Source organism: Phycomyces blakesleeanus (genome assembly GCF_001638985.1).
Source record: "Phycomyces blakesleeanus NRRL 1555(-) unplaced genomic scaffold PHYBLscaffold_24, whole genome shotgun sequence".
Taxonomy (NCBI): Eukaryota; Fungi; Mucoromycota; class Mucoromycetes; order Mucorales; family Phycomycetaceae; genus Phycomyces; species Phycomyces blakesleeanus.
Genome location: NW_017265157.1, coordinates 841,553 through 851,415, shown reverse-complemented (window position 1 = coordinate 851,415; position 9,863 = coordinate 841,553). Strand labels below are relative to the sequence as shown.

The 9,863-nt window shown below is 29.4% G+C and overlaps 5 protein-coding genes across 5 annotated transcripts; 2 read left to right on the top strand and 3 right to left on the bottom strand.

Annotated features, from left to right (window-relative positions):
- Positions 1-11: 11 nt before the first annotated feature.
- Positions 12-1,216, bottom strand: PHYBLDRAFT_150384 (hypothetical protein; the record flags this gene model as incomplete). Its single annotated transcript, XM_018432466.1, has 5 exons — positions 12-164; positions 261-392; positions 459-764; positions 833-936; positions 988-1,216. 5 exons carry the CDS (start codon positions 1,214-1,216, stop codon positions 12-14), a joined length of 924 nt encoding a protein of 307 aa, XP_018286835.1.
- Positions 1,217-2,862: 1,646 nt separating this feature from the next.
- PHYBLDRAFT_150383 (hypothetical protein) lies at positions 2,863-3,486 on the bottom strand (the record flags this gene model as incomplete). The annotated part of the gene is made up of 1 exon (XM_018432465.1): positions 2,863-3,486. One exon carries the CDS (start codon positions 3,484-3,486, stop codon positions 2,863-2,865), a length of 624 nt encoding a protein of 207 aa, XP_018286834.1.
- Positions 3,487-4,070: 584 nt separating this feature from the next.
- PHYBLDRAFT_173207 (hypothetical protein) lies at positions 4,071-4,823 on the top strand (the record flags this gene model as incomplete). The annotated part of the gene is made up of 3 exons (XM_018436972.1): positions 4,071-4,131; positions 4,524-4,583; positions 4,606-4,823. The coding sequence occupies 3 exons, from the start codon at positions 4,071-4,073 to the stop codon at positions 4,821-4,823; spliced, it is 339 nt and encodes a 112-aa protein (XP_018286833.1).
- A 2,164-nt stretch (positions 4,824-6,987) lies between these two features.
- PHYBLDRAFT_63303 (hypothetical protein) lies at positions 6,988-7,822 on the top strand (the record flags this gene model as incomplete). The annotated part of the gene is made up of 2 exons (XM_018441102.1): positions 6,988-7,119; positions 7,649-7,822. The coding sequence occupies 2 exons, from the start codon at positions 6,988-6,990 to the stop codon at positions 7,820-7,822; spliced, it is 306 nt and encodes a 101-aa protein (XP_018286832.1).
- A 267-nt stretch (positions 7,823-8,089) lies between these two features.
- On the bottom strand, positions 8,090-9,219 carry PHYBLDRAFT_63304 (hypothetical protein; the record flags this gene model as incomplete). Its single annotated transcript, XM_018441103.1, has 4 exons — positions 8,090-8,620; positions 8,663-8,707; positions 8,883-9,088; positions 9,204-9,219. 4 exons carry the CDS (start codon positions 9,217-9,219, stop codon positions 8,090-8,092), a joined length of 798 nt encoding a protein of 265 aa, XP_018286831.1.
- Between the last annotated feature and the right edge of the window lie 644 nt (positions 9,220-9,863).

Genomic DNA, 9,863 nt, shown 5'->3' with positions numbered 1-9,863 from the left:
ACAGAAATTTATTATACGCGTTTTGACCATGTAGGCATTTTTGTGACCGAACCATGAGGAATTGTCTCGTGTACTAACACATGACTCCGCGACTTCAACTGTGTTGCTCTTTTTCCCAAGTCATCTCTGGCAAGCTCATCAAGAAAGTCAAACACGGTATTCAACTATAAATGTATATATACATCAGGAATCAAACAACAGAAAAACCATTTTATATAAAACATTATCTCATCACTACGCCAATCAGGACGAGATGCAACAACAGAAGTATCGGTTTCTGTCTCATCACCAGACATTGCATCTCTGTAAAAAACGCCATTATAATCCCAATTAAACTTTTCAGTGACGGCATCCTTATGCTTTGTGTACGTTCTTTTTCTCCTTTTATTAAGCTACGATATATATAATATTTTAAGTATACTTGTCAAAATTGAATTATTATAAATAGAAATGCTTACAGCAGTCTTTCTATTTCCTCTTCTGTTTGAGGTAGTGTTTGTCTGTCTGTCTTCTTCAGTAAGCTTACTAGCAGCCAAGCGATTGTAATAGCTGTTTACAATTATACCACATAGCTCTTTTGGTGGTACCATGGCTGCTACAGGTTGACAACGAATGTAAAGCATCAAATCACTTGCAAGATTCTTGTTAAACTCGTCAGACAAACCAATATTGACATCCCAAGTTGGTTTATCATCATTCTCTCTGATCAACTCCAAATCATCTGTCTTCAGATTAATATCTCTTAACCGCCCCCGAATAATACTCTATTAAAGGTATATTGATTTTTGGTTTAAAGGGAGATTGTTTTTATAATTTTAGTATTTGAGCTTACTGAGATCTTTGGGTGTCTTGAGCTGCTTATGATGTCCTGAGGATCCATATCAGAATCCAGAACGGCTTGCATGCCAGTCGATTGAGCACCCACCTGGCATTGTACTGTTCAAATAGTCAGTCTATTGGAAAACAATATAGTTTGTGTTTAATTACCTTTCAATTCACTAACATTGGAACTAACGGCTGTCATTTTGTCATTGAGTGTAGCGAGAAGACTGACTACATCATTAAACTCTGACACTGGAATTGATATATTTTCTGGTCTAGGAGCAATCATTGGATTTGACGATTCTATACGCCCAGTGTTGACTGCGTTGATCAATGGCCTAGATGTTGATCCATTGGTACGTGCGTTCTGGTTGATGTTAGTTCTTGGAGCCATTATCTGTATTTTTATATAATAAAATAATAAGTTTCTGATATATATTGCTTGATATTTCTATTTTAATAAATTTTTAAGAGAGTACTTTACACGTAAAGAATTGTAGAGTGATTGAGTGATTAAACAATTATGTTAATGATTAAGCGAGCAAGTTGAGCAAGTGTATGAGTGTGTAAATACTTCTTTATTTAAATGATCGAGGAGATCGAAATATATTATTTTGAAAAAAATTGAGCTAGAAAACAACTTCTTTAGATATATAGTAAGTAACAATTGTTTTATGAAACATATAAAGCTATAATTAGTAGACAATTTTTTTTTCAAAGTAAGAGAAACAGTCTAATAACTTTTTCAGGGTCTACAGCTTTTTCAAACACTGTTTTTTATTTTCCCACCTTTTTCTGTTTTTCTCTACTCTTTAATAATATTAATAAAAATAACACTCTTTTAATCCTACTATGTTTCACTTTAGGCACCCTTAATATATACATATGATGCAGGTGTCTTTCATTATACAAGAGGTACTTTACTATTAAATATATCATTATTTTACTAACTATAAATTACTTTAAATAGCCATTACATATATTTCTCTGATATAACCGGTGCAGACAAAAAAAACACAAAAACATATTGGTGGCATGTACGTATATATCTATATTAACATCTTCTTCCCAGTATTAAAAACAATATCTAACATCTACTTTAAATATAGCTCACCCTTGATTTACATATGGTCAGTAAAAACAAATCATTTAAAGAATATAAGGGTACGTGTTATTCATTTTATTATTGTGTTGTTTTTATTTTGTTTTGTTTTTTTATATCAGCATTCTCACTCTCCTTTTTTATAGTTGAAATGGTTCTTCACATTCTTATATGACCGGTACTCAAGGACAAGACATGTTCCTTTAGTAAATATGTATGTATATGTTTTATATTCCTTTCTTTGTAATATATACTTGAATGACGCATTGGCTCGTAGCTTTTGATAATATAAATCTGTGTTTTATTCCATTATTAACAAATTATTCTAACAGTATGTAAGTATCTTTCTACTCCCTTTAATCAAATAGCTTCAGTAAGCATATATACTCACTATCCGAGTTTATTAATTCAAAAAATTCTGAAACAAAATTTATAAGAAGTACAATATAACAGATTAGTGTATTTAATAGTAATACTATATAGAATTCTTATTATTGCCAAAAAAAAAGGCTTTTTTTATCCAAAATAAAAACAAATAAAAAACCATTTTTCAAAACAAAACAATATCCAATTGAGTAACTCGTGCTTAGCATTTGCACCTATGAGAATTTTTTCTTCGATTCATTTAGCCAATAAACATTAAAGAAGTGCCCTGTTATTACGCCTGTTATTACAAAAACAAGGCCTACATCAAATTACAGGTGTAATCAGCGGTAGATAATACATTGTTCTGCATTTAGAATAGTCTATATAATTGATCCCCGAGAACAGTTGATACACAGACATTATACCTAAACTCCCGGTTTTTATTTTTGGAATAAGATAATATTCAATTATTTTTGACACTTTATTCAATAACTTGTCAACTATGATTTCCTTAATATTTACGAGTAATTCATTTTTATGTGACAAAATATCCCGATAATCAAAACCTATTATTATAATAATTCCCAATGGTTTTTGCAGTGAAAGTCATCAACTGACAACAAAATGGCAATATAATTCTCGTCAGAAAAAAGATGCTTGATTGATTGATAAGCTTGGCCATCAAAGACATCAGATTTGTTTCCATTTTGACTGGATTGATGGTTATGACAATATATCATCTCGTTTCTTATAGTGTTGTCAGCCAAACAGAGAGCAAGCTGTCTAGTCAAAGAGATCTGAATCATTGTTTTGACAGAGATTATCAATCCGTCTTTGTCTTTGGCATTGTTTTTATAACGTGCCTCACCACAATTAGAACACACTGTCTCATGACTGCCATTGTAAAGTTTACAATCATTATGGCAAATGTCATACTTATCTCCTTTTACAAAAGAAAATCTCTCAAGAAGTTTATCTCCAAGGTATGAAAAGCATGCTCTGTATGTTATGTCAGTAGATGTCTCTAGAATCTTATTGAAATGACAAGCAATCATTTCATGTGCTTCACATGAAATTCCAAAATTCTTGATTATCTTAATAAACTCAAGATTTTTTGCATCGTCATTGTTAGGAACCGGAGTGGGTTGACTGGAATCAAATATCAGAGGAGAGGTTTTGACGTGGATGTCATCCATGATATAATCAAGATTGATATCATACTTTATTAAGGTAAATAGTAATTAGTGTTTTAGACATAGATACATAGATATATATATATATCTTACCATGAGCTGATCATTATCATTATCATTATCACCATTATTGAAGGCATCCACAGTTTGGTTATCAATTGTGACTGTGTTTTCTCTGCTCGTTCATAAAGATAATAATATAATTAATTACTTGTTCTAACAGTGCGTATGTCTTTCATATACTTATGCAGAGATGTATCCAAATACAATACTTGATACAATATTGATTTGCTCAGGGACAGAAATGAGTTGGGAAATCTCAAAATTAACTATGTTTAAAGAATAGGTTTTCATATACTGAATTCTGCATAAATTGACTTTTCTTGTGCTATTGTAAAATGTATTGCAGAATCTGCACTTGTAACTACTATGCTTTGTAATTAATAACATTTTTAAAGATTGAAAATAACATTTTGAAGTAAAGGTATATGTATCAGTAATTGCTTTTAAATGATATGTCTTTATAATTAATAAGTTTGAGTTTTGTGTAGACATAATAGCTTCAAGATAATAATGACATAGATAATATGAGTGTAAACTCAGAAACAGAATCTGAAACATTGCGTATTAGCTGTCAATATAATTATGGTAAGTCAAAATTAATATTGACTGAGATGAAAAAGTTAAACTAATTAATATGAAACTAATAATAGATGATAGAAATTTTTTTCACTCTTTATTCTCCTTTCACAACAATCTTTTTGCTTATATGAACTAAACTCTTAACATGAATAACACAGAAAGCCAGATCATATCTTTACTATAAGCTATGCACAGTGAGATAATCTCTTTGAAGGCAGGACAGAACACTATCAAACTGGAATTAAATTCTATCAAAGAAGAATTGAATTCGAAGATTGATTACCTTCAGTCAACTAGACAACAGAGGGTTTTCTGAACAAGAGACAGTACCTTCCACCACTGACATTTTAAGTCAAAAATAAAATAAAATGAATATATATTAACATATAATCTAATAGTCTTGCAACAGTCTTATTTGTGCACCTATTCCGAATACCTGAGATATAACTTTGAAGCATGTATTCAAAATGATAAGTGAAGATCTTGATATTAAGGTAAAAAATGAAGAGAAGGCCACTCTCCAAGTATTTACAAAGATCATTTGTGATGAGCTGGCTGTCCATCCTTTGGTGAAGGATCTTGGTTCTTGTCCTAGCTGGAGGTCTATATCAGTAATAATTAGAAAACAAATATGTGCTAAACACACAATGTTGATGAAGAATGTTAGTATCAACCTCACCAGATGCCATGAAAGTTAGGCATATATCTTGAGAATCTCTTATCTCTGAAGAGACTGTTATAGAAGATTGTAGTCTTGTAAGTAATCAAATATAATAAAGTCAAATGAGATACTTCACTATAATAACTTAGAATATAGTATAGTTTATAGCTAATAAAATTCAAATGTTGATTTTCTATTATTAAATAATAACCAATAAAACGAACAATAAAAACTTTTTTCTATAATAATACCCAATAAAATGAACAATAAAAGTCTTTTTCTATAATAATACTCAATAAAATGAACAATAAAAGCTTTTTATTATATTAACATCCAATAAAATGAACAATAAAAGCTTTTTTTCTTTAATAATACACAATAAAAGTATAATTTTTAAATCAAACAATAATTCTTATAAATATAACCCAATAGACAGCTATTTTCTTTAGAGCAATAATAACAAAGATAAATTATGTCCAATAAAATGTCTATTTAATCTATATTTTAAAACAATAACTGTCATATAAGAGAGTACCAAATAAAAGTATCTAATAACATATAAGCTTTATACAATAAATAAAAGAAATCACATCTAATAGAAAAGTCAATACTAAGAAAGGAATATTGCTATATTATACAAACAACATATTAGAGGGTTTCATTATTTCTTAGGATTCATATTAAGGTTAGGATTTGGAAAGCAGGTGTTTAAATAATGAAATGATTGGCTGAGAAGAATCTGAATAGAATTAAAATGTGTAGATTTAATCCAAAGGCTTTCAGTTTGAAATTTAGAATTGCTCATTTTGATGTCTTGAAATACTTAGAGCAAAAGTTTCTCAATTTATTTGCCTCTCTTACATATTTCTACTTTATATATCAACTTTTTATAAGCTAAGTTTCCAATATAAGCGATAGAAATTAACTTAATTGTTTAGAATAAAATATTAGGTTCAAGAATAAAACAATTAATTAAAAAAGGGGACTCAATAATTTTCACTTTATAATCATTTTCATTGGCTACAGATTTAATATCCGCTTTCCAAATCCTAACCCGAACTAGAATTCTAAAAGATAATGAAACCCCCTATTAAAGAACAGAATGTGGAAGGTCATTTATTTTTGTTTAAACTCAATAGTGGTTTGAATGGAGAACTTGCAAAAAAACTACCCGTCAAACCATCAGTCAAACCACCAGTCTAACCACCTTTTTTTTCTCATAGTGTTTGCCTTATTTTTATAAGTTAAAAAGATATATTCTAATAGTAAATAATTAAAAATACAGCTGTAACTTATTAAAAAAAACATTTGTATATACTTATTTCTTCATTGAGTTGAGTTATGCCTTAGAAGGTTGTATTTGCTAGGCATTCTTTACTAATATCATGTAAAGAAAAATATATATTTTTTCTTATTTAAAATTTTGACAAAGTTGTTTTATATGCTGAAAATTGTTGCCTTTGCAAAATTTTAACAGAATTATTTTTTTCATTACTCAATACAACCTTTACATTTCCTTATTCAATGTTTTGTTTTACTTGAACATCTTTTTGTTGTGATCAAAAAAGTTTGAAGTAGAACCAAACCTTCTTTTCTCTTTTTTTTGAAAGAAAAAATATTCAACTCATGAAATTATAGAAAGAAAAATTCTCTGGCCCAATAATAGGGGGGTTTCATTATCTCTTAGAATTAGGATTCGGAAAGCAGGTGTTTAAATGGTAAAATGATTGGTTGAGAAGAATCTGAATAGAATTAAAATGTATAAATTTAATTCAAAGGAAAAAGCTTTAGGATTGAAATTTAGGATCACTCATTTTGACATCTTGAAATACTTTAAACAAAAAATTGTTAATGTCTTTGCCTCTTTTATATTATTCTACTTTATATATCAATTTTTATAAAAAAATACTCAACATAAGCTATAGAAAAGCTTTTCTTAAGTTGCTTAAAAATTGATTCTTTATAAACTAATCGAATCCCAAATTCACAGTGAGAATAATGTATTAAATGTTACTGTTGATATATCAGAAATCCTTGTATACCTCGCGTTATCTAGAAAGAGATATCTAAGAGAGTGATCTATAGTCTCTCAGCCACTCAGTAGAATTAGATGGTTTTTGAATGATCTTGATAACAATAGATTTAGACAAGAGTTTAGAATAAATAAGGACTCTTTCTTTGCTATTTGTAACATGATCGAAATGAATCCTGTTTTCAACAATACAGCAGAAAGACAACAAGTAGACATAAGTATTCAAATGATGGTTGCTCTTAAGTGCTTGGAAATATATGGAACTGGTGTTACTGCTGGTAGTATTGCACAGACAATTGGTGTAAGTGGCATGTATTATATGATTGTGATTATAATTGTAATTGCTATTGCTATTTCTGATTTCTAATTTAATATAATACTTATAACCAACAGGTTAATTAGAGGGATCTGTTATTAAGTACAATAACAGATTTATTACTATTCTCCTCTCATTAGCAAAGCAAACATTATTCTGGTCTGAGCAGAATAAAAGAAACAAAATAAGTCAAAGAATAAGAGCTCAATCCAGTTTCCCTTCTTGTTTTAGATTTGTTGATGGGACTCTTATAAAGCTTTAATATAAGCCAAAATGGTGTGGAGAGGACATCTTTAGTAGAAAATCATTTTACTGTCTCTCTGTAATGATTGTATACAATGACAGAAAACTCATTAGAATGATATACTCTGGATGGAATGACTGTTTCTATAATTCATGAATGTATCTTGTCAGTCCCTTATGCAAAACACCAGAACTTTTCTTTTCTGATAAGAAATACTTGCTTGTTGTTGCTGCATACATACTTTCTCTGTACACAATCATATCATATAAGCAACAATGTAGAACTGGCATGACACAAGAAAATGTGGATTTCAATACTGTTCATTCCAATATCTGTGTTTCTGTAGAACACTGCATTAGAATCCTAAAAGAAAGATTTCAATCTTTAAAAGGCCTCAAGACAGTGATCCACACTAAAAAAGATATAAGAAAAATGTGCTACTAGATAAGAGGTTGCTGTATTTTACACAACCTGCTTGTACACAAAGGCGATAATGACTTTGAGTACACTGTTGAGAGTAATTGTAATCCTAAAGATTCAGAGAAAAATGATTCAGTGGAATTGGGCAAAGAAAAAAAAACAAAGGTTAAAGCAATTTATTTTCTAATAAATATATTTTTAATTTTATTTTTTATTTTTATATAAAAAATCTTTATTAGTGTATTTTAGTTAAACATTTTTTATTTCTTTAAGAATATCTTTCTTTGACATTCATAAGCCTTTGAGCATTTCGGCATGTTGAATTTGTGTCCTGGATTTATCAATTTGTATTTTGTCTTGTTCCAGGGCAATCTCCCTTTCATCAAGGTCTAGTTTTCTTTTGCAGATCTCTGCATTCTTTTCTTTTACAACAATCTGTCTTTCTTCAATCTCTAACCACCTGCTTTGAATTTTGGTCTCAAATTTTAACTGTCTCTCAACTCTTTCTATTTTCTTCCTTTCCAGATCGCTAGATCTCTTCATAAACTCAAAGAGACTCTTGTCAATATTTGTATGAGCCCGTTTGGAAGGGCAATTATTTCCTACAGTAGTTGCTGCAGAAAGATACCTAGCAACTACCTGTCTGTCTACTTCTTCGATCTCCTTATCATCTTTATCTTTGCTTTCTTCACCAGTCTCATCATCGTCTTCTGCAACTTCTACATTCTCATGCTCTTGATGCATCAAATTAAGCACTGTCATGGATGCATGACCAGAGCGTACATTCAGGACATGTTCAACGTCTGTGTCATTCAAGAAAGACTGTGGGCATGGAGGTTTGGTTGATATTCAATGATTCATTACTGGATCAAGTTCATTAAAGTAGACAAACATGGCTCTTCCTTTTCTCTAAAAGAAATATCAAAAAATAGAATACATATTATTATTAACATTGTATTTTAGATACATGCTATATATATATATATATACATGCAATAATGATACTAATCTCAGGTTGAGACACACCATCTTGTTCCAGCATATCTCTTAGGTCTTGTCTAGTTTAGTTCAGTCAATCAATCACTTGTTTGTAATTTTTGTGAAGGTGCGCTATTTGTCCTTGTATATTGTGAATTGATTCATGAGTGATACCATTTGATATGAGTATGCTTTGTATTTCTGAGCAAAGAGTTGCCTTGATAATAGCATTAGCAGGTTTTCTCTTCCATTGGTCATAATTGACTTGCCCAGTCAACCAATTCACAACGATTCTTTCTGAGCTTGATCCACTATTTACACCATCCTTACTCTATTGTTTGATGTTATTTTGAGTGGGAGCTACAGAATTTTTATCAGTAGGTATTTCAAATACACATCTATATTATACTGATTAAAGTATACTTACTAGGTTGAGAGCTCATTTTGCTTTGGGAAAGTATGTTTGGAAAAGAAAAGTAATATTTTTTTGTATTTGGACAAAAGCATTTATATATATATAAAACATATGCTCTTTACAAAATATCTAGAAACATTATATATTATATGTACATTCTTTGAATTAAAAAGATTAGTATAAATATTGAGAGACATATATAAGCTAGATATATTTTATTTAATTATGTATATAAATGTTAAAATAAAATTTTAACTTTATCAGTAAACAAATTCATTAATACAAAATTAATTTTTTGTACTTCTTTTATGTCTACTCGAGAAGATGTTAACTAGTAAAAAATTGAATATTTTATCCATTTTCAATTGAGATAGCGATTTGATTTCCAATGATTGTTATACATTTTTCTTGGTTGACACGATTTAGTGAAAAATGTATGTGGAAAATTATGAATTTCCTAATTTTTTACTAACATTTTCCATTAATTATTTCCTCAAAATTAAGTCTATTTTTTCACTCTCAAATCAAAGGATAGGGTAGCCAAGGGCGTCTATTATATATGTAATTAATTTATTTAATCTTTAAAGAACAAGTTTATTTAAAAAAAGAGATGTATATTTGATATGATTTATTGGTTTTAGTTCTCTCAATAAGTACTTTTTTGTCAGAATT